Below are 24,655 nucleotides of genomic sequence, written 5' to 3' on the forward strand. Positions count from 1 at the left end.
CTGCATCATGAAACTGGTTTCTTTATGCGAATCGTAACAAGAACGTCAAGTAAAAATTATCTTCTATAGAACTCCCAGAGCTATTTTTTTAATAAATTCGTATCATGCTCACTTTATGTGGTGAACTGTGCTGGTCAAACAAAACAACAGCCCCTATTCATGAGGACTTTATGCACTCAGAGAGAAGGTGAGCCTTCAGAGAACTCTAATACAGAGCGGACTGTACTAAGTGCCATGAGGGAGGTATATGGAAAACACTCTGGGCATTCAGAAGAAGAGATCGTCGTGGGTGAAGGAGTCAGGGATGTTTCACAAAGGAAACATCTGGGCGAGGTCTTGGAGGATGGACAGGATTTGGACAAAGAGGGAGGACATTCCAAATGGAGACGGTGTCAGCAAAGGTACGGAGGCAAAAGGGCAGGGCGTATCTGACCAAGGGCAAGTAGTTCTGTTTAGCTGGAACACAGAGACTATTAAAGGGAGTGGTGGGGGTTGACTAGAAAGGTAGAATCTGAAGAGCTACAAATCCCCAGAGACTGTCAAGTTCAACACCTCACCTAATTCACAGACCCCCGTTATGTCTCCTCTTTGGCACAAAGATATATGGTTCCTCAAAGGTTAGGCTAGCGCAGTAGCACAAGCTTTAGCAAGGCCTACCAAGCTAAAAAAGGCTTTTGAACATGGGCTTAAAACTTGAAAGCAAGCCATTTTAAGGTTGTTCAAGTAATTCACATAACCAGCATTAGGTTATGTAAGTTGTATTAATATACTGGAAGAACAACTCTTCCGAACAGGGGGAGAAGGAATAACATTTTAGAAATTGGGCTTTATCCTTATAAATTTCCCAAGTATTAATTACTGAGTTAGTTGCTATTACTGATGATTAGAAATCAATAACTCCCTCGATTAAAGTTCACATCACAGATTTAGAAAGATGGAGAGAACAGTGGCTTTTCACCTATTTAACTTCCAGCTCTAGTGCCTGTGCGACCTTGAACAAATCACTCTTAGAGCCTCAGTTTGTTTCATTTCTAACATAGATGAGCTCTAAAGTCTCTTCCCTTCTAGTTCCAAAGTCCATCATCTATGAAAAATTCATACCTTCTCAAGCTAAAAGAACAAAAAATGGCTCTTCTAAGCAACTTGATGGTTTAATACAGTACTGAAATATCTGTCTTCAAAGTACAATGGTATAACTTTAGAACCTAATCTCCAGCTTTGAATCAGAAGTGCAGTCTCTATATCCTTCTGTATTCTAAAGGTTTCAGCCAATGCCAAATTAGCACAAAATTTGTTTTTGAACACAAACATTTTTATTAGCATAAAAAATACATGTCTAGTATCCAACATTAAAACCAGGTCATACCATGTATGCAGGCTTTTTCCATTAATTACTGAATGCTCTTATTTCTCAGCTATGCTTTAAAGAATTTGCACTTACGTAAACAAATCTTAACTTACCAAAGAAAGGAAACTTGCAGATGTAGTAGTGTATAGCTATTGAACACACCAAAGAGTTAGAGATGGGAAATTACAATTTTATCTTGCTGCATTGAATATTTCTGTAAGAATCTTAGAAATAACAGGAAATGTGGACAAAATATTTCATTTGAAATGAGGTAAGTCATATGAAAATGTTTTTAGAAACAAGTAATACTAATGTTGAATATGTTGAGATGAAAATATTAGCAAAATTCCTGGAGAATTCCCTTTGATGTTTGCATAGTTTAGCTTATCTTAAAAAAATAGAAATAAAAAATTAACCAAAATACTGTTAGAAAAAGAGGCAGTTATCTGGTACCACTTAAAATGTGAGTACTTGAGTACTTTCTTATTTTGAAAAAAAGTGACATATATAACACTACTTAACCGAGAAAAAAAAAAGAATGTTAAATTCAGGGCTATCATTTCAAGCTGCCTTTTGGATAGAAAATTAAACAGAGGTAGATGGTTAAACATTAGTGGCCAAGATATTCTAGCAGCTAACCTTTGCCTTGAAACACATTTTGTCACATTTTCACACTTGAAGCCAAGGTGAATAAGATTTCAGGAGTAGAAATAAAGTGTTTCAAAAAGTTAGCCCAAAGACTTAGCAATTAAGTTTTTTCCCTTAATGGAAGAGAGTGAGGATAAACTAGGTTCAAGACTCCAGTTAAGGATGTGATTGCTTAAAGCACTATATAGCTAGCTCATGCATTTGTTTCAGCGGTAGAATGAAGCTTACATGGAAGCTTCCTAGGCTTATTTCAAGCTAAGCAGCCACCACCACTCATCTGGATGGTTCTAGTCAAAGTAGGACTGCAGAGTGCCACGTCGACGGACATCGCAGGTCCAACAATGGAAACCTCCTCCCAATGAATTGGCATTCCGAATATTAACTTTAATTGTCGAAATACCTGTATGAAAACAAAGAGATAAGATTTATACAAGATATAACATCTTACTAGATAAAAAAGTCTTCATTTTCAGTTTTCTAAGTCTACCAGTAAAATGTTGGCAGCTAAGTGGCAGTGGGGAGGGTGCTAGGCCTGGCATCAGAAGACCTGAATTCAAATCCAACCTCAGACACTTACTAGCTATGTGACCCTGGGCAATTTATTCTGTTTGTCTCAGTTTCCTCAACTGTAAAATAGAGATAATTAAGACTTTAAAAGCTATAGAGTTTTGTTCAATTTTATATTCACAATGCAAAATAGTGTGAGGAATGCCATGGTATAAATATGATTTCTAAGCTAATTATAAACATCTTATTAGCCAATTAACTACCAAATATCCAACATGTCCCTTAAGCATTTAAAAATTTTTGAGGAACTTAAACTTATCACAAAGACAAGATATACATAAAATATAAGACAATATACAATGAGCTGATAAAATCGTGTGGCAGTAAGTACAAGTAGAGAGAAAAGACGAATAATTAGGGAAGGCTTCGTTGAGGTGAGACTTGGATTGCACCTTGATGGATGGGAATACACTTTGAAAATGTAGAAGGAAATTAGGTTTCAAAATATATGCATTTTCTTCCTGATTCAGTCTAAAACAGACTAATATTCCAAATGATGGGAAGATAGTGCTATCTCCTTTAAAAGAAAGACAAAACAACCTTTGACTGGTAGACTTTGGACTGGTTTATAAGTTACCTGTTAAGTTTCCCATTTAAAAGGCTTAAATTATTAGAAATGAAATTAGGAATAAATATTCAGCAAGCATTCGTTAAACATCCACTATGTGCTAGGCACCAGAAATGCAGTTCCCTAAACCCTTAATCCTTGCCCTCAAGAAGGACATACCATATTTAGGGAAATACCAGATACAAAACAGGAATTACACTTACATACATACACACACACACACACACACACACACACACACACACACACACACACACACACACGATACAAGGTAACTTTTTTTGAGGCCAACAGGATTAAGTAACTTGCCGAGGGTCACACAGCTAGTAACTTGTCTGAGGCTGTGTTTGACCTCAGGCCCTCCTGACTCCAGGACTGGCTTTCAATCCATTGTGCTATCTAGCTGCCCCTACAGGATAATTTTGGAGAGGAGATACCAGCAGGTTATCAGTAAAAGCTTCCTGGAGGAGGAGGCACTTGAACTGAGCTTGAAGGAGGCTAAGGATTTGAAGATGTAGGGGTGAAGAGGGAAGGTATCCCAGGCAAAGTAAAAGCATCTGCAAAGGCACCAGGATGGGAGATGTGATGTTCTATGTAAAAACTAATAAAGAGGCCGTTTTAAGTAGACTGTGGAGCACATGAAGGGAGCTAATGAAAGAAAGGTGCTAAGGGCCCGATCCAGGGCAGTGCCTGTGAATAAAGAGGAGATAAGTGAGAGAGACACTGACAAGCTGTGGCAGCTGGGCGGCAAGGGTGCCCTTGATAGAAGCAGGGAAGCTAGGAAGAGGGGGTGACTTTTGGGGAAAAAGATAACCAATTCTGTTCTGAAACCACTGCGGTTGAGGTGCTTCCTGGACATCCAGATCAAAATGTCTAATAGGCGGGTTGTGATTTGGGACTCAGGCCCAGGACAGAGAGCAAGGCTACGTACATAAACCTGGAAGTAACCTTTACAGAAGTAACTGGGTTCATGGAATCAATTAAATTACCAAAAGGAACTATTATCTATGAAGTTAAATAACTGGTTACTAAAGGAAAGTTAGATGTATTTGAAGACATGTAATTTTTTAAAATTGAGATCATGAAAGGCAAAATACAATGTTCTTCCACAAAATGTCCCTTGGTACCACTGTTAGAAATAAAATACTGCTCTGACCCAGAATGATGCTTAGATCTCATTTTAACTTAACTCTTTCATATGTAATTTTAAAAAGATTTCGACATACTGAACATACCCAGTTTTTCAAACATTTTTTGAATTGGAACTTCATTGGCATCTACCATAACACGTTTTTCATCCAGCATTAAGACGTTCATGGAGAGCCATTTGGATGACATCCAGAGTGGGTGGTCTAAAAAGGACAAAATCAATAACGATGTTTCAGTCCCCATTCTTATTTTCCACTTAAATCTGAGGTTCTCGAGAAAAGAGCACAAGAAGGTGATAGTACTTCCATGCTGGCAGCAGTTCTCTAGGAGGCCTCTGAACTTCCTTCATTATCTTCACACAAATACATAAATATATATCAGTCTCAATTATACATCTGAATTTCACAATACTATATTTTAAATGATCTTTTAAACAATTTCCCTCTACTTGTCGGCCAGTTTTTTTTTCCTCCTCACTTTTATGTCCTAAAAAGAAGAAAGTTAGTCCTAAGAACTACTTAATTTCTTTTTGGGGGAAAAATGTTTTCCCAAATTGCTCAACTTTGTACTTCACATAAATAAGTTCAAATTCCAGGGCTAATCTCACAATAAAAAGGAATTCTTACCATCTGGGATGACTGGAGTTGGAGGAGTAACTATAGTCCATCCTGCTTTCTTGAAAAGTTCAATCTAAAAGAAAAATCCAAAAAGATTTTTTTAATTTCTCTTTCTCAGCCCTTATCAATAATTCCATCTGAAATGTCATCTCAATATTTCCCATTCTTTTTTTTTTAACTTTTTGGCAGGGCAATTGGGGTTACGTGACTGGCCCAAGGTCACACAGCTAGTGTGTCAAGTGTCTGAGGCCGGATTTGAACTCAGGTCCTCCTGACTCCAGGGCCAGTGCTCTATCACTGCACCACCTAGCTGCCCCAATAGTTCCCATCTTTAACAGTTATTTTTCAAACATTCTGATTATGACTAATGATTATGCTGGGTATGATACAAATTGTATTATGTTATAAAGCAAGAAAAATTTGACCTAATGTTTTGAAAGCATTAAGGAGCTTTATAATGACTAATCAACATTTTAGGTGAACTTGTATTTTTTATATCTTACAAAAAATGTTTCTGAATAAGATTCACTTTTATTAACCAATGCCTATTCATAAAATCATAAGGATACCTTCTATCTACATAGCACTTCATACGTTACATGATGATTTTTAAATATATTATGTCACCTATATCCCCGCAACAATCTCTGAGATAGTACGGGCAATCACTCTTGCCATCTTACAGGTAGAGAAACCAAGACTCTGAAGACTTGCTCAGGGCTACGCAGCTAAACGTGGCAGAACCAAGACTAAAACCCAGATGGTTCTGGCTCCCCAGGTCATGCCTCTTTGCATCACGCCATGTTCAACCATCCTAGGCCAAGTCCAAAATCCATCTAGCTCAGGATTCTGTCTTAGACAGTGATACCATGAGTTATGTTGTACAAGGGCTCAGTTATCAAGACTTCTAACTCCAAAGGATTTAGAGTTGTACCCCTGAACAGGAAACCAAGACAGGTGGAGAGTGGGGGTTTGTTAAAGCAGCATTCTATATTAAGAAGACAGACTCATATGAGGAAACTTAAGAACCAGAGTGGGGAAACATGGTAAGAGTAACTGAATGGAAACAGAAATAGAAGCAATATTGCCACCAGAGTAAATTACAGACTAGATGGACAGAAAGAGAAAACACAGGAAGAACTCAGAAAACAGATTATAAGCCTGGCCTAGAGTCACGGCACCATAAAGACAAAGGACTTCAACTAGGCAGCCATCTGCTGGAGCCCTCTCTCTGCCAAGGACAGAACAGCTTTCCAGTAATTTTTTTCATTTGCTAAAATGATAATTTCATTATTCAAAAGGCTATGAAACCCACAAGTGGCAATTCTGTTCTAGGTCTGGGTTACCAACAAGGAGAAGCTGTTTCCTGCGGTGGAGAGGACAGGAACTTCTGAAAAGAAGTGATCACTATTTTAGATAAAGGAGAGGAAAAGCTAGGAATAGCTTGAAAGACATCATAGATCTAGGGAAGAGAGATTTCAAAGTGTTTAAAAAAAGAACAGGTAGGACTCCCTGGCCTAAACATATTTAGGAAAACAAACCTAAAAGGGATGAGAAGCTCTCAAAAATGAAATTCTGAAGATGTAAAAGAAACTCATTAATCAACTTAGATTTCAAAATACATTTACAGAAAAGAAGTAACATAAGAAGAATAAAAAAACATAGAAAAGGGCAGCTAGGTGGCGCAGTCAGTAGAGCACCGGCCCTGGAGTCAGGAGGACCTGAGTTCAAATCCGGCCTCAGACACTTGACACATGTACTAGCTGTGTGACCTTGGGCAAGTCACTTAACCCCAACTGCCCTGCCAAAAAAGCAAAAAAAAAAAAAAATGAGTAAAAAAAAAACATAGAAAAGGATAGGAAGAATTGTGTGAGGAGTGCTAATGTTCAGAATGAATTGAGGCTGACCAGGAAAGTTAAAAAGGTTGTGTCTCTCCCCCACCCCAAGTCATATACTGGAGAAAGGAGGAACATCAAAGAAAAGATAGTAGTCCTGGGAGAGTTGGATAGAATAATTATAAATGCAGAGAGGACAGAACTTAATGCTCGATAATCTTTGGACTAGAAAGTTCAGAGCATAATGAGTTGAAAACTAAGGTAAGCAGAGAGATATGAAGAGAACACAGCTATCCTTAACATCAGTAGAACATTTGGGACAAATCAAATAAAAATGAACTTTATTGGGGTAAGTATAAAGTCTTATACTTGGTTTCAAAAAATCACCTTCCTAAGTAAAAAAGTACAGATGGTGGAGTTGGACCCAGGGTTTTAGGGTGCTGCAAACTCAGTGGGCTTGAACATCATGTTGGAGAAGCCAAGAACTTGAGTGAAGTCTTAGGCCACATTAAGGTGTGTCCATGAGCAGGCAAGTGATGCTCCTGCTGTGTGCTGTGCCCCCATCAGACTGCATTTGGAGTACTGTGTTTAATTCTAGGCACTATGTTTTAGGAAGGACATTAAGCTGTAGAGTGTCCAGAGGAGAACCAGAATGGTGAAGCAGCTTGAGTGCATGCTATGTGAAGGTCAGATGAAGAAACAGGTTATTTAGCCTGGGAAAAGATGACCTGGGAGGGACGTAATAACCGTCTTCAAATCTCTGACAGGCCTTGCTCTCCTGGCCCCAGGGGGGTGTACAGAGGGCCGGGTGCAATGGTGACCCCACCTCTGCCTGATACTTACTCCAAAGTGTTCATGGGAAATCACTTAACCCTTCTGAGCCTGTTTCCTCACATATAAAATGAGGAAAACAGTTGGGAGTATCTCCCTCATGGAGCTACTGTAAGGCTCTAATGACAATATACAAAAAACAGTCTGCAAACCTTAAAGTGCTGTATGTCACCTGTTAACCATCATGACAATTATTAACTAGAAGCAACCTGCAGAAGGTGCAAAAAGACTGGAGGCAAGAAAAATCCTACTGATTAAAGCTATCCAAAAGTAAAGTTGGCTGTCTCGGGGTAGCAGGCCTCCCCCACCACTAGAGGCCTTCAAACAAAGGTCAGCCGAATTCTTGTTTAGATACACATCCAACTAGATGGCTTCTGAGGTCCCTTCTAACTCCCAAGATTCTTGTGACATATCCCTTCGTGACCTGCTGTGGATTTATCCACATACTTCTAGCAAATATAAAACCTTGTCATTTATTTTCCTAATGGTGCAGAAATTACTGAAAAATTGTTGTACCGCTGCCTAGAAATTTAAAAATAAAACCACTTATCTGCCCAACTAGAAGTAGGGGGCAGTGAGCAGAAGTAGGAGGCCCCAGGAGATCAGCTGAGAGGGAAGACACCCATTATTCAACGGGACTTGCCCTGGGCATGCAGGCATCGTCTTGTCTGTGATATCTGTGATTCAGCTGTTGCATATTATGAAATAGCACTTCTTTTGTTAAAAACTAGAAGCAAAATGGAGGCATGCTGTCTAGGGAATATTAATTTAACAGCATATTATTTTACCATGTGAAATTATAAATATGAGTGCAGTAAGTAGAACCAGGAGAACAGTATGTACAATGAAATAAATTAACACACTAAAGGGAAGCTAAACTCTGAGTAACTGAAATCATCAATGTTGGTACCAGACAACACATAGTGAAACATTCCCGCTACTCCACGTGGAGGCTGGGGACTAAAAGGGAAGAGAGGTGACCACGCTGTCAGACTTGGTTACTGTAAGTATGGATTGCTTTGATTTAACTGTTACTCTTTGTTATAAGCAGTGACTATAACGTGGGAGAAGAGATTTTCAAAGCACACGTGTACATGTGCGTGCACACATACAGATGAACCTAAAGCTATGACAAAAGCAAGCAACCGAAGTTGATACCAGTGGAATCCCACTGACTGTCACCGATACCACTGTGCCATGCTAATTTACATCCCATCATCGATCTAATGTTTGACCATTATCAAGAGAAGCCTAACTAAGTCTACAATAGCACTGAATTAGAAATGCCCAGTTCTCACAGAAATGCTGTTTGAATTACTATTATCTCAGCTGCTAGTCATATTTGCTATTTCTAGGGTCATTAACTCTTTCTTACCTGATGACAGGGCCGGTCAGGGTTGGAAATCACAAGACCAGGCCCAATGATATTGAAGGTGGCATCAATATGCATTGGATTGGGATCTTTAAAGGAGATGATATGCACCCTATAGTCTGGAGCAAGATGCCTACGCATCCACTCAATGCCCAAGTAATTAGTTACCTGAAAACAAGAGGAAAGAAAATTATAAAGATGTGCCATTAGAGGTGGACTAATAATTTATGCTAAAATACAAAATATACAAGAAAGCATGGCATTTTATATACAGCTTTTCTCTACCTGGCTTCTCTGTACAAAAATATCTCTTCCAGCTCGAATGAAGTCAGCAGCATCAAAACATGGCTCATGTTCAGTGGTCACAAATTTTCCCTGAGCAGCCAATTTGTGTCTGTCTTCTACAGAATAGATTGGATAATCCTAACGGGAAAAACAAACAACACCTAAATCAATACACCAGTTGTGAGGAAGAAAAATAAGGCAACTCCGCAACTGAGAATCCGTTAGCATGGTGTATGCTATTTAAGAAGTATCTGTACCACTCATTTCTGAAACTAAGTGAAAGCGCGTGAATGGGAAACTTGTGTCTGTGTAAACAAGGAAAAAGGATTAGGGTAGTCGGCAATTTTCTGATATTCAGAGACAGCTGGTGTGATGCCGAGGTCAGCAGCTGAATCCTGTAGAGCACATTCCATGAGCCATATATTGATTTATATATGGTTAGCTACAACCTTGGAAATTACCAGAATGAAGTCATTCTATACTCTTACAAAAGGAAATCGCTCTTGGTCCTTCTGGGTCCCCTACACTTCAAAAGTCTGAAATGTTATTTCAGGGTATTCTCTCCAACAATGCAAATCATAACTTTCTTTCTTCTCTCTGAAAGCTGCTGTGAGCTCAGCAGCCATCTAGTGTAACCCATATCTGAAAAGGAGTACCCTAGTACTAGAACCTACTCAACAAGTGGTCATCTAGTCTCTGCTTGAAGACCTCCCCGAGAGGGAAGCTACCACCTTACAAAATGGTCCGGTCTTCTTTTGGATAACTCTAATTATTAGGGGAAAAACATTTCTCCCGTTAAGCTTCAATTTGCCCTTTTTCCAGCTTCTAGCTAGTACACATGATTTTACTGTCTGAAGCCAGACAGACCACAGGAAAAATCTTTCAAATATTAGGGAGAGCTATCATGTATGTCCCTTGAGTCATTTCTTCTCTAGGCTAAATATCTCTAGTTCATTCATTGGACTCAACACCCTTCACCTCAGGTCCTTTCCTCTGATGACTTTTCGGCTTATTAACATCTTTATTAAACTGCCGTAGCCAGAACAAATCACAAAACTCCAAATGGGGTCTGATAACGCTCTACAGTGAGAATACTCCTTTCTACGTATATGACTTTACCATCAAATAAAGATGGCTGGTGGAGTTTCCCTCCCTTCCTGAGCACAACCCCTGCAGTCTCCACCTCCCACAAACTACAGAAACTTTTGTAACCAATCATTTGAAAGAAGAATTTTTCAGTGATTTTAAGCCCAAAATGAAAATGGAACCCTTAGTCATCAGACTGAGTTCTATTGTTTTGGATTTTATAATTCATACTAGAAAAATCACTTCAACAATAGCAAATAGGTAACAATCTTAAGAGTCTGCAATATAGAACCTACTCACAACTCTGATGGGCTATGTAGAAAAAGGTACATTAATAAAGTTAGGAAAGTACCTGGTCATAAAGCTCATCAGCCATTGTGGGCTTAGGAGCAGTTGTCCACTTAGCCCCACGATGGAAATAATCTTTGATAATTGATCTGTAAGCTCGATACTCAAAGAAGCGTGCGCGCCATGCCATGGGAGCTTCAATGATTTCATTTCCAACTACAATCAGAATGTCTCTGGGCATTGCACCATACAAACCTGAAAATGTCAGAAAGTCTTAAAATAATCACAATAGCAAATTTTCAGAGACAGATTATTCTTAAAAATAATTTCCAAGCAAGAAACTTGAACAGTTCGAATCTGGGATACCAAATTCTCTCATTACATTTTTTCCTGTACTGAATGAAATTTGCCATTTCTATATTATCAAAATCCCAATTCTTTATGGTTCATCAAAAAGCATTAAATATCTACCATATGCCAGGTACTGTGCTAGAAGCCTTTGGAGTACAAAGTATGAAATAATCTTTACCCCCAAAGGTGCTTGTATTCTAAGTTGGGACCGCTAAGTCAACAACGAGCTCCCTTAGTCCTCGAGACATTTGGGACTAGTTCAGATGTCTCCTGCACCACCCACAGCTAGTGCCTTCACTGCACCTTACAAAATACTTCCCAATATCTAGCACAGTGCCTGACACAAGAGAGTCACTAGAGAAATTCTTATTATCTGCTCCCCAAAGTTGTTCCAGCAACCACACAAAAGCATACTCATCAATCCAAAGAAATATCCCGACAATCACAGAGCATTTCTAGTGGTACTATCACTTCCAAATAAGTGGCAGAGAGAGGATAATAGGTATAATACACAACACAAAGGTGAGGATTCTACCTAGCTTTGGCACTATGCATTACTCCATCTTGAAAATGAGGACTACTGGTTTTTCTGGGCAGTAAGAAGGTTTTGCTTACAAATAGATTTCAAAATTTTAGCCAGGATAAGCCCATTGGTGTAATGATGACAACCATGATGACATTTCACATTTAAATAGTACTTTTAAGATTTGCAGTGTTTTAAATGCATTTTTACAATAACTTGATGTAGGTGCTTTTATCTTTTTCAATTAATAAGTTTTTTTTCCTTCTCTCCTCCCCCCATCTCCACTGGAAAAAAACAGAAAAATAAAACCTTTGCAACAAATATACATAGATCCAGGCAAAACAAATTCCCGCATTGGCTATGTCTAAAAATGTATGTATGATTCTGCATATTTAATCTATCATTTCTCTATCAGAAGGTGGATAAATGACATTATTACATTAATTTTTCAAAGGACGCTGAGGCTAATCAGTGTCTGAGGCAAGATCTTTTGACTCCAAGTCTGGCACTCTATCTAAACCAAGCTGCCCACTTCCTCCACTACTTATTATTGTGTAATACAAGGAGGACTGTTGTCAGGAGCTGCAGGTCAAGTGTGGACTCTGGTATTTATTAACTGTGTTACAACCATGTCAGGGCAAGTCACTGCAGACAAAATCTACATTACCTATTTCAAGGACTGTTGAAAGGAAAACACTTTGGTAAATGTTAAAGCCCTATAATATAAACATGAGTTACTATAAAACTAAGAGAAACGCACCTGATCAATAGTTTAGCCACTGACAGGCATTAAATATTAATAAAAACAATACATGCTGAGTACCTGTATCACCTTGGTCAGTCACTGTCCCTCTCTGGCCTCAGTTACTTCATCTCTAATATGAGGGGACTGGACTGGATGATCTCAAAGGTCTGTCCCTGCCTTAAATCCTATGTTCCCATAAAGAGACCTATCTATAAGACTAGGGCTATCTCCAGGTCTCACTAGACAGAACCATTTCTATCTTATAGCTTTTTATTTCTTTATATCATATCTTTTGTGATATAGAAAGGTAAGCTTCTTCAGGTAAGTGTGTAAAAAATTACAAATTAGCCTGATCTCATTTTCAGAACTATAAATGAAAATATTTAACTCAAGAACAAGAATAATGTAGCAGTGATATTAGCCAAGGCGGAAACTCATTTCCTAAAGAAGCTTTCCTGAATAAGCTCTTTATCTAAGGGTGCCCTAGATGTCTGGAAACAGGGTATTTCTAAACTTTTTTCTTAAAAAATCATTAACTAGATAAAACAGAAGACTAGCTCAGCAAACATCTTGGTTTCTGTGATTTACTTGTTAATTGTTAGACAAGTTTTTCCTAATAAATAATTTAAGGGCCACTGTTCTAAGGAAAACAAGAAAACTGAATAAATTCCATTAAATGCAACGAAAGAATAATACTGATTAATGGGATTCACTTGTTCACACATGAGCTAAAAAAACCATGAAATTAAATATTTGAAGGACCAGCTTGTCAATGATTAAAAATATTAGCTCTTATCTTCAGGTCCAATGTAAATACAATCACGCATCTTCAGAATACTAGGGTTCTACTATGGCTACATCTGTTTCCAGGTTCCTAAACAAAATGGATATACTCCTCATGCCTTGCTTTCTATAGGTGGAAAGCTGTAATTCTTAAGAGTGCACATTTCTTTAGTGCTTTAAAGGATTTTTCCTCACAACAATCCTTTGAAGTACATGGTGCCAATACTATCGGTCCCATTTTATAGATGACACTGAGGCTCAGAGAAGTGAAAGGGCCTCAACCAGGGGCATACAGTGAGGAAGTAGTTGAATGAGGACTGAAACTCAATCATTCATTCTCTAAATCCAGTTCTATCACACCCCGATAGCAGAATTTAGGAAAGATTTTGCTTCTCTCCATGAAACATCTTTGAATTGGGATGGTCTTACAAATAATTATTTTAAAAGTAGTCTGCAATTTATAAAGATCACTAGAGCCAGAACTTTATGAGCTAAGTCAGCTACAGGACACCACTCACCTGTAGACTCAAAATCTGGTGTTTTGTACTTGAAAGACCAATCAATGGGATCAGGCCTTTTAACAGTCACTCCTTCCATTTTCAAAATATTGCACATTTCTTCAATTTCAGCAACAGCCTTTTTCAGATGCTCCTTGGGAAAATACTGGCCTCCATGCTGCTGGTAAAATGGCCAATACTTTTCATAAGTGTTGGCCTAGAAGCAAAAGAAAGCAGATCAATCCTTAAGGAAGAAAAATATAACTCCTGATAGATTAGACCATTCACTGAGGGCAACGTGCAACTTTATGTAATAGAATGTAACTGGGACAGCTTTCCTGGTCTAATGTTTGGGACTATCTTCTTCTGGCTTGCGTATCATTTATACCCTATCATCCATAACATGGTCTTAAGTATGCCCCAGAACACTCTTGGCCATTTTCCACAATGTTCCATAGGCTTAAGCTTAAGTGCTTATGAGTCCTGGAGAAATATAAAAGGAAACAGTGAACAGATAAGAACATAAATATCGCAATACTAAGCCAGACTCCAGGGCCATCCAGCTCAGTGTTCTACTCCCAGAGGAGGTTTGGTGGGATTGTAAGACTTTCTAAAGGTAAAATTGTTTTCCTCAATAATAGGTCAGTGGATAATCTACTGGGAGGGGAGGGTTGGGGTAGGTAGGAGGGGATGAACATGCCTAGTGTCCCTCTGTGTGTTGCCAGGTGAAGACTGTTCGATTCGGAGCAAGATGACCCGGAGTCAAGGACTACATCACCACCTTGACATGTCTCAGTTTCTTCATTTGTAAAATTAAGAGAGCTGAACTAGATAACCTCTAAGGTTCTTTCTAGCTCTAAAAATGCATATGGAAACCCTTCGGCTCATGCAGCTAGCAAGTTCCTTACTAACAATTAGAAAAGTAGAGTTTGGGGTATTTGTATTTAACTTATCCTTTCCCAAGCCTCAACAAGTATCTTCTAGGTCTAATGTTTCATTATTTTGATGAACATTCATACCCTTCGTGCCCATCTGGTCTATAACTTCATATTGTACCTACCTGTACATCATACCCTTATAGCCCCAGAAAGGCCATGGTGGGAGACTGTCTTAGCCACACTTTGCATCTCCCCAGCACTTAGTACAGCGCTCTGCACGAAGGAAGAGGTGTTTGATAAACACCTGTTCAACTCCATTTACGACTCTACAGACATAGCCTTCCAAACTGAAGGGTGCAGTTTATTTTTTTCTTCTATTACCATATGGGAACTGTACAACCTATCTAGTTACCTTTCTCTGGACATCTTCCAGCTCTAGTACTTAAGGTTCACTGACCAGAAATGCACAGCATTCCAGATGTAAGCAAATTGTGTTTTTGTATCAGCACGTCTTGTGGCTCCCTACTGCCAGCATAAAATTCAAACCCTTCCGCCTGGCATTTAAAGCCCTCCACTGTTTGGCTCTAATCCACCTTTCTCGGCTTATTGCATTTTACTCCACTCACCTGTTCCCCAGAGTATCCTATTTCCCACCCTGTTCTCTCTCCACAGGCTGTGCCCCACTGCTGGAACTGTACTGTACCCCTTACTCACCTCTCTGCCTTTTGGAACCCCAATCTTCCATCAAAGCATAGATGAGGGATCACTTTTTATATGATGCCTTTCCTGACACCTCACAGTTGTTAATGCTCTCTTCTTCTAGAAATTACTTCCTAATTATTTGTATATAATCATCTGTTTTTATGATCTTTCCCCTTAATATAACATAAGCTCCTTGAGGGCTGGGACTATTTAATTGTTTACAATGTCTTGCAGTAGCAACTGCTAAAAAAAAATGCTTGTTGAAAGGAATTGGCTTTGAAGACTCCTGCCAATTCCTTTCCCTTGCCTTTCCTCCTCCACTCAAAGCATGTTGCTTCCCTGGCTTATATTTCACATTTTCACTGACTAATTTTATGAACTAAAAAAAAAAACCCAAATTCAAACAGTTCATCGCTAAAATCAATAATTCTGCAACTACCTGAAACTATGGTCGATAATTCTTAACTTAAATTGGGATTAAATTGAGAGTAACTTCTAGACCAGGCCTTAAGGTCTTCCACTACTGAAATCCCATTCGATCTCAAAATTTAAAAACATCTATTTTAATCAAGAACACTGGGTTTCAAGTCAGAGGACCTGAGTTCAAATTCTGCCCATCACTACTTGTATGACCTGGGGCAAATTACCTAACTACCCTGGGCCTTAGTTTACTCACCTGTAAAATAAGGGAGTTAAACTAGCTGACTTCTAAGGCTCTTTCCAGCTTGATGTCCTATGATCCTAACTTCTGCAGCCCAGCATCGAGGGATTAAGTGAATAGAACCACTTAAACCCAGCTGTCATGAGCAGATTGGACTAGAACCTGGCAGGCCCAACTGTTGGGCTCCAGCTATGAGAGAGGACCTAGATGAGACGCCAGATGGGAAGGAGAGATTGGACAATGATCTTCAGCAGGCAGGCCGGCCCCACACTATCCTCTTCACCACTTATGCCCTAACTCAGTGGTTCTTTGCCTTCATCTTCAGGACTGAGCAAACCATAGAGACCATTACAAACACAAACAATCTCTATGAAGGCACAAAACAATGAGAACCAAAGTGATTAGGCTCCCAGTGACTCCATCCAAAACCTGACCATGTCCGCTAAGGTGTAAGTAGTGAGTTCATTCCAGCCTCTCCCACCAAGGAGGAAACTCATACCGTGGCAGCTAACAAAAAGGGATAATAAATTACTCTCTACAGTCCTCTCAGACATGCTGGTGCTGCAGCACCCATTCACTTTTTCCTTCTTTTCATGCCAAGCACATCTCTTGCAGGCCACAGCCAAAGGACAAGCAGGCTTTTAGACGTCAGCCAGGCCTACAGCAGAATAGGCTGCTGACTGCCGTGCTCAAGCACAAGTCGCCATCCCAAGGAGGATTCTGCAGGGGTGGAATTTTCCTACATAGATATGAAGCAAACTGCTCAGTGAGAGAGAAATGTTTGAACAAGTATGAGGGTTACTTGGGAGAGCTGTGGTTGAAAATCAGTTGGACAAGGTCCAGGTGTTCATGATATAATAATTTTTCCAAGGGTGAGACAGAAGCTATTTGCACTCTTTCATGAACTGGCTCAATTACTTAACAATCATTTACTCAGTGTCTGCAGGATAAGAGCACCATTTTACATGCTCAGCACACAGTACTTTAACAGAGGGCAGTGAGAACAGAAAAGCTGGCCCTGTTACTGAGCTCTGTAAGTTCTGCATCGATAGCCAAGGAAAGGTTAAAGAGCTATTTGCTGTCCCTGGAAATGTAAGGAACTTCAGCAGATGTTTTGTTCCTTATTTACCCAGCTGGAAACTGAGCTAGTTTCAACCTTGTGACTTTAAATACCTTTTGTATTTATACTGAATCTCTCTCTCTCTTTCTCTCTCTCTCTCTCTCTCTCACACACACACACACACTCTCACTCCCCTTCCTTCATTCAGTGGTGTGGCGCAGTGGATAGTGTTGGCTCTAAAATTAAGAGGACTTAAGATTCAAATTCTTCATGAACATTGAAGCTAGGCATTTAACCTCATTAGGCCTCAGTTTCCATCCGGGGAATGGACTGGAGGTAGTCTCTGAGGTCCCTTCCAGCTATAAGTAGTCATCTTTTACAGAAAAATACCACATTTACATTAATAATGGTGTGCATATTATGTGTGTGTGTATGTATATCTGCTGCCATCTTCTTGTGTCTGATTCCCTTGGCACTTACAATCTGTACCAACATTTTATTGTTTCCTAAATATTTCATCTGCACGTGTTATTTAACCTCTCCAGCTGGGCAGTATGGTCCTTTGAGGAGAAGGAATTAGATGTCTTATGAACCCTATAGTACCATACACAGTGTTAGGTTCAAAACAAGAGTTGCTTATGGATTAATTTTCGTCCTCTGAACAAAAAGATGATGTGACTGACCCACCATCTATAACACAGGCCATTGATTTTTCTAATAGTAAGGATATGGCTGGTGTTATTAAGCAGTTTACAGTCTTGAGCCCGATTCTTCTTTCTTCTTTATCTACTCCACTAATGAGCTACCATTCTCATTTACAAGATAGCTCCCAAGCACCCCATTTTTAAACCACAGCCTTGGTCTCATCAGACCACGCCCTAGCTAACAGAGTTATTGACAAAAAGGTTATTAATAATAACAATCCTAGCAATGTAACTTGGGAGTGTGTTAGCCAATAGCATCTGTACTGTTAAAGAGTCAAAAACAAGATCTGAGTTATAAAAATGCATTAGTGCTTAAAATCTTTAAAAACTACATTAACTTGTTAACTCCTTTTGCTCTCATAGTTGCTTGAGGTAGGCAGGGAGAAGTATCTGTCTTCGTTTTACAGGTGCAGAAAGTAAGCCCAGGAACTATGAAGTAATTTGCCCAAGGACACAAAGCTCATTAGTTAAAGAACTAAGACTAGACAGTCAATAAATACTTGATAATTGGCCAACTCAAGTCTCCTGACCTCCAGCCCAGCATGCTTTCCACTAGACCATGAAACTTCAAAGTGAACTGTCTAAGGTTATAGAGCAAATCAGAACAGAGATCATAATAAAATCTAAGTCGTCTTGATTCCAAATGAGATCACAAGGTATGGAACTAAGGTCAGCATTTTCAAAGATGATAAAAAAACAAAACATGTCTGAGTTTGATTTTTTCTGGGTTTTATCTAACAGAAACGATGCAGGTAATGGAATAGCTTCCCTATGTAAGGGTAATATAAAGGACTATTCACAAATAAAAGATCCAAGACTGATGGAGGAAATAGCTAAGGTCTCTAAAATCAAATAAGGGCACTAGAGAATTCGTTTACAGATTTTATTCCTCTGAAAAGTCAGGATCAGAGGGGTCACTGGTGGAAGCCTAAGAGTTTTGGAATGACAGGAAGTATTACTTTGGACATCAAGTCATTAAGAAGTCCTGCCCTTCTTCATGACTTGTTCAGAAGGAACAAGAAGCTTTCTCTGAACACTTCACCTGCCAGGGATCATTTAATACCTTGAATTCCAAAGCTGAGTAGTAAATACAACAGGCCAGGCTCTCTCTGCACCTGTCCTGTCTTCCCATACAGACTGAGCTGGCACCATATTTGTTAATAACCTGGCCCTTGCTTAGTTTTCACAAAAAAAAACCATAGCCAAAAATAACTCAAAAAGAGCTGAGAAAATGTCATACACTTTGATCCAGGGATCCCAGTCACTCAGTCAATGTTTATTAAGCACCTCACACTGTGCTTATGCTCTGAGAATACAAAAAAGAGGTAGAAAAGACAGTCCCTGCCCTCAAGGAGTTTACAATCTAATGCTCCTGGGCATACTCCCCAAGGAGGTAAAAGACGAGAAAGAAGGGTCCAAAGTATTCCAAAATAATCATAGCAGCACTTTTTGTGGCAGCAAGGAACCAAAATAAAGTGGGTATTCATGGCTTGGGGAAAGGCTGCACCAGCCAAGTCACATGAATGTAATGGAGTATCTTATAGAAAGCAATAATTAAGCTGATTAATTCAGAGACACAGGTCAATGCAATAAGCAGGTGCAGAAGAACAGCCTTCTTGGTGACTGCAACGATGTGAATGAAAATGTCATTTAAAAAGTTCCAGGATCCTAGAGCTAGGGCTAAAAAGGACCTCAAAGGTCATCTAGTCCAACCCCTCATCTACAGATCTGAGGAAGAGTGAGGCCCAGAGAAGCCAAGTGACCCACTTAAGGCCACCTAAGTAATAATAAGCAGCTGGCCTGGGATACAAACCCAGAGCTTCTGCCTCCACATTCAGGGCTTTTCCCACCATGGAGGTTTCTTATCATCCCTCAGGTGTTCAGTTCTGCCACATGTGGGCAGCCTCTCAACCTGGGGCAATGTAGGACAGAGCTGATGTCAGATCTGACTGTAAAGAGGGAAGGAATAGAGACTTGCCCACCTCCTCCATGCCCTGGCCGACATTCCCTCTAAGGTAATAGAAAAATCAGTAATGATCCCAGAGAACAGATAAATAAATACTCTTCTTGGCAGAGAGGAAGGAAACTATGATGGGAGAACGTTGCATTGCCTGTCATGTACGGCCTCTGTATGGGTTTTCTGCTGAATTGTTTTGACTTGCTAAAAAGAACTGAATTTCAAGGGGGGTACAAATATCCATAAATTTTGATATAAAAGGGGGTTGTGTTAAAAGATCTCAAGATTTCTTCTAGTTCTAAATCCTATGTCGTTATAATACTATGACCTACTTTAAAACAGAGAAATTTTCCCTTTGTCCTGATATGGACTGACACACACTCTCTCTCTGAGGTTTACATACAGGTTGTTTCTCATGATAAAATGTAAGCTCCTAGAGGCCAGGGCCTGTTTCACTTTTGCAGCTATATCCCCAGCACCTAGCACAGTATCTAGTCCAGAGCCAGTGTTTAATAAATGCATAAGAGAGCTACGCTAGCCTAATAGCTCCAATAACAGCTGTACTTTCTATTTACAGAAAAACAAGAAATACTCATACAGTGTGGAAATTGCAATTAAAGAAACAAAAACTCACACAATTACAGAAAAATTCACTAACAATTAGAACTTGTCAAAAAGTAGGGTTACTCCTCATCGCGGACCTTTAAGCAAAAGTTGCCTGCCGATCTGTTGGGTAGGTAGGGTGGGAGAAGACGGCCTCTAAGGCCCCTTTCTGTTCTGAGATTCTAGGGATCTGTCTTCAGGACAGAAGTACAATGTGACTGGGGGTAATCAGGTTACTTTCTCATCCTATATCATGAGTCTGCAGAAGACCCACATGTTCACTTCTGCCAGAAGTCAATTCACCTCTCCTCTCATACATCTAGATAAATTATAATTTTTAAAGCATAGGTAAAATTCTACAAAGAACTATTAATTTACTAGAAATATCTAAATTTCCTCTTCCGGTGACGGACCTGACAGAAATTAAAAATGGTTCAGCATCTGACATATCGCTGTAGGCTGTCCTACAATACAGCTTCCAACAAAACTCGGCTGTCACGAACCCTGGGTAACAGAATTGTTTACCTTTATATCAAGAAAGTTGGAAAAGCACCAAAATCAGCCTGTGGTGTATGCCCAGGAAGACTTCGAGGTGTTCGTGCAGTGAGACCTAAAGTTCTTATGAGGCTATCGAAGACAAAAAAGCATGTCAGCAGGGCTTATGGTGGCTTCATGTGTGCTAAGTGTGTCCATGACAGGATCAAGCGTGCTCTCCTGATTGAGGAGCAGAAAATTGTTGTGAAGGTGTTGAAGGCATAAGCACAGAGTCAAAAAAGTAAATAAAAAGGATATGTTTTTTGAATAATAAAGAAAATTAAAATTAAAAAAAAAAAAGAAATATCTAAATTTTCTTTATAGGCACTCTTCACTAATGCAACTGCAGATTGCAATCCTGCTTTATCTAAGTAGATGTTCTTGGAGAGTTACCAAGGTAAAGAAAAAAATCACCCCCAAATCAATGAAGTGATAAGACTCTCCACACTTTGATAGGCCGTTCCTCAGATGACAGACATACAGAGTCCAGACATACAGTGGCTAGACCCACACTCAAGGCCTTTCTAGCTTGGTAGGACGTGACAGAACCTATACTCCGCTGGCAGCCTCTAGGAACCCATGATCACCTCCCACACCAAGATGAAGCAGCAAGAGTAAGACTATGGTGGAAAAACGTAATAATCCTAAAAATTAAGTGTATTTTTTTCTTGGCAACCTGGAATTTTGCTCATACTTTATGATATTGTCTGAAGTTTGTTGATGAACTCAAATGTTGACAAGAGGGGGGTGGGAGTAAGGTGGGGGGAAGAGAAGGAAGGAGGAGGGAAGGAAGAGAGGAAGGGGAAGAAGGAAGAAAGACAAACAGTACAGGTGGAAAAATTGCATGGACAGACTTAATAATGGATATATATTGAGGAAGATGTGAATTCAAATCCTGCCTGAGACACTTGCTATCTGTGTGACCCAGAGTCACTTAACCTCTCTGTAGCTGCTTCCTTTCATGTCAAATCAGAGAATTGGACTCTGCGGCTTCTAAGATCTCTTCCAGCTCTCAGCTTAATGATTCTCACAATGACTTAGTTCTAAGAAGGCAACTTAGTGGGGAAGCATTTTTCTATCTTCTAACCACCCATTTGATGGAGATGATGTTTAGCGTTTGAAGGGACATTAGATAACTTCCAGCTTGACACCTTCATGTTATACAGCCAAGAGCAGAAAAGGTTAAGCAACTTGTCTCAGGCCTCTTAAGCAGAGAGTGGCAGATCCAGACCTAAAACCCAGGACTGCGACCTGGGCAGTCCACAATGCTGAGAGCTCTAAGACAGCTTCGGAAATAATTACTGCCCTCCATCTTCACTTCAATGTGGTAACTATGTTGATTTAATGGGTTTCAGTGGCTTGAAGTCAAATAGACTGAAATGCGGCACAACTTTTGCTAGACTGACGTTAAGAGCTCTAGATTTCTTCCCAAGGAAAATTTACCTGATTTTTTGATGTTATGCTTTAGGCAGCATCTATGCTGCAAAATGTACAACTTAAATTGCATACAGGCAATAGTGGGACAAGACACCTAAGATGTGTCATAAACAGACACGCAAACACTTGGTGCATGCACATATGTACACACGAACACACCTGTAGAGCACGCCGATCTTACCTTAACTTCCACAGTAAATGGTGGAACACAGGCATTTTCAGCTCTGCCTACAATCACCTCCTCAAGTGGATCCCATTCATTATAGGAGGAGACAGGGCAGTCCTTAGGAACAGGATCAGTGGCCTTGTCATCAGCAGCAAAGGAGCTTCTGGAGGCTGCTGCTGCCTGGGTGCTCTGGAAAGTTCGCTGCACCCATCCTGTAAAGACTCTTCCAAGCTTCAAAGAGGAAAGAATATTATTCCGTGTGTACCACTGCTCTATGCCAGGGATAAGCATAAAGTCACTGTACATCTGTTATTCCTCAGAAGCACCTATTTACACTGGCCCTCTCCTACTTCCTGCATGGAGGCCTTCTCTTCCCCACCCCTCCACAGTCTTCCTCCACATCTTTGCTTGAAATCACCCTCTTCAAGGTCCAGCTTATTCGCCACCTGCTCCATGAAGCCTGCCCCCCTGGGTTTCCTTTCTCCCCTCTCATCCTACAACTCTCCAAAGTCACGTCTAACCTGTCCTGTCTATTTCATCACGTCCTAGCTGTGTACAGCTTTCCCTCCAAACTGAATCGTGGGCTCCTTGAAGGCAGGGCCTTGGTGGCTTTTGAATCCCCTATTCCCAGGGCCTTGGTAGAGCACCGCACACTTAGTGAATGCTTAACGTTTGCTGGTGCCTGGAATGTGAGGGGGGAAGCTATCTATCCTATGCGCTCCTCCCCAGGCCTTGTAGCTTGGGTTCAGCCCTTCTTGGCCTCTACAATGAAAGGTTATCAGTCACAGGTTTCTTCTGCAAAAGAAACCTCTGTGATGGCATTTCAAAAGGGCATTCTCTTCCACGATAAACAGCGCCAAACCACCTACCTATTCCTCCTCTGAAATACTTCACTGTCCCTGCCACGTTGTATCTGGGAGCTAATGTCCTGCATCATTTCGGGGCAGTCCAGAGTTTAGAAGCAAGAAATAAGATTAAGTCAGGGCACATATTGACAGGGAAAAGGGCGGCGGGGGCGGGTCAATTATTATTTAAAATCAATGAGCCTCGCAGTGACGCCCCTCGGTCAGGGCCGGGACCTGGCAGCCTGCACTGGTCCTGCCCGCGGGGCTCTGGACGCAGGAAAGTTGGGGGGCCCCTGGACGCGCGGTGGGGAGGAGGGGCAGCTGTTCCTCAAACAGCTGCGGGGCGCGGTCTGAGCTATTCCTGTTCCTGGAGGGGCCCGCTATTAGCTGGGCCCTCCGCCCCACCCCCGATTTTCCACGGCTCTCTGCACTCTCTCATCTGCACTCCGGGTTCTGAGTCCCCCGACGCTCCCCTCCCCTCCCGGACGCCCGCAGCCGCCCCGCCTCCATCTCCCTGGCCAGCCGCAGCCAGAGCCCTCAGAGGCCCCCGGAGACGGGCACGAGGGAGGACACGGATCGTATCCCCTCATCCAGTCCCATCGCGGTGCTCCGAGGCGCCCGGCTGTGACCCCGTCCTGCCGCGGCAGTCGAGGCAACGTCACCGTGCCTGGGGTGGGGGGGCGCGGGGGAGCGGCGGGGAGTACGCACCCGAGACCCGATGTAGTGCACCGCCTCGGCCCCGCGGCTGCCACCGCGCAGGCACCGAACTCGCAGCATCTCCCCAAGGGCAGCCGGTCCGCGATCGCTATGGTCTCCGCTGGGGCGGCGTGCAAGGGGCTGTCTCCCACCCGTACCGCAAGCAGACGTCGAACCCGCACCCTACTCCCGGGGAGCCTTATATACACGTTCCCCACCTCTCGTCCTCCCCCCGGCGCCGTCCATTGGCTGCCGGGAACAGGTGGTGGGGCCCCACGAGGAGCCGAAAGGTCAGGGGGCGGGCCCCGGCCCCGAGTTGGGCGGCTGCGCGGGGGTCCTAGGGCCAAAGGAGCGGCGCTTTCCCTTTTTTAGCATTTCCCGAGGCCCTCCGTGAATGTCCGGTCACCGGCTGCCTTCTGCTGGACCAGGGGCAGGAAAGCTTATCTGTATAGGGGGGAGGAGGAGGGGCAGGGAGGACGGGAGAGAGGGGCTTCGAGATGGATCCCCCAACATCGCATTAGGTTGTGTACTGTTGTATTTTATTTTGTCCTACATGTTTCATGAAAAGATACTGGATAGAAATATTAGTTATGTGCCCTCTGACATAGCATTTAATTATAAAAATGTGCCCAGTCCCCACTCTCTAAAACAGTCTATCACTTTATTTTCGGGTTCTTGCAGATCCTTCTCCCAATTATAAAATAAATGCAAGCTGCGTGTGTGTGTGTCTGGAAGCAAGCTGCGTGTGTGTGTGTCTGGAAGCAAGCTGCGTGTGTGTGTGTGTGTGTGTGTGTGTGTGTGTGTGTGTGTCTGGAAGTAGAGGCCTGCCAAGTGTTGAATCTGCAGCCAGACGGGAGGTTCTTATCCACTTAATACACTTGTAAATGGATGCAAATTACAGCTTCAGTTGGCATCTTTT

The 24,655-nt window shown here is 41.3% G+C and overlaps 2 protein-coding genes across 2 annotated transcripts; one reads left to right on the top strand and one right to left on the bottom strand.

The window, feature by feature from the left end:
- Positions 1-1,290: 1,290 nt before the first annotated feature.
- Positions 1,291-23,947, bottom strand: GATM (glycine amidinotransferase). The gene is made up of 9 exons (XM_036735468.1): positions 23,749-23,947; positions 22,211-22,426; positions 13,515-13,710; positions 10,659-10,849; positions 9,221-9,358; positions 8,939-9,103; positions 4,907-4,970; positions 4,367-4,483; positions 1,291-2,396 (listed from the first exon to the last, which is right to left on the bottom strand). The coding sequence occupies exons 1-9, from the start codon at positions 23,815-23,817 to the stop codon at positions 2,284-2,286; spliced, it is 1,269 nt and encodes a 422-aa protein (XP_036591363.1). The 5' UTR covers positions 23,818-23,947; the 3' UTR covers positions 1,291-2,283.
- On the top strand, positions 20,488-20,817 carry LOC118828661 (60S ribosomal protein L34-like). Its single transcript, XM_036735469.1, has one exon. The coding sequence runs from the start codon at positions 20,488-20,490 to the stop codon at positions 20,815-20,817; it is 330 nt and encodes a 109-aa protein (XP_036591364.1).
- Positions 23,948-24,655: the final 708 nt, after the last annotated feature.

This window comes from Trichosurus vulpecula, chromosome 8 (genome assembly GCF_011100635.1).
Source record: "Trichosurus vulpecula isolate mTriVul1 chromosome 8, mTriVul1.pri, whole genome shotgun sequence".
Classification (NCBI taxonomy): Eukaryota; Metazoa; Chordata; class Mammalia; order Diprotodontia; family Phalangeridae; genus Trichosurus; species Trichosurus vulpecula.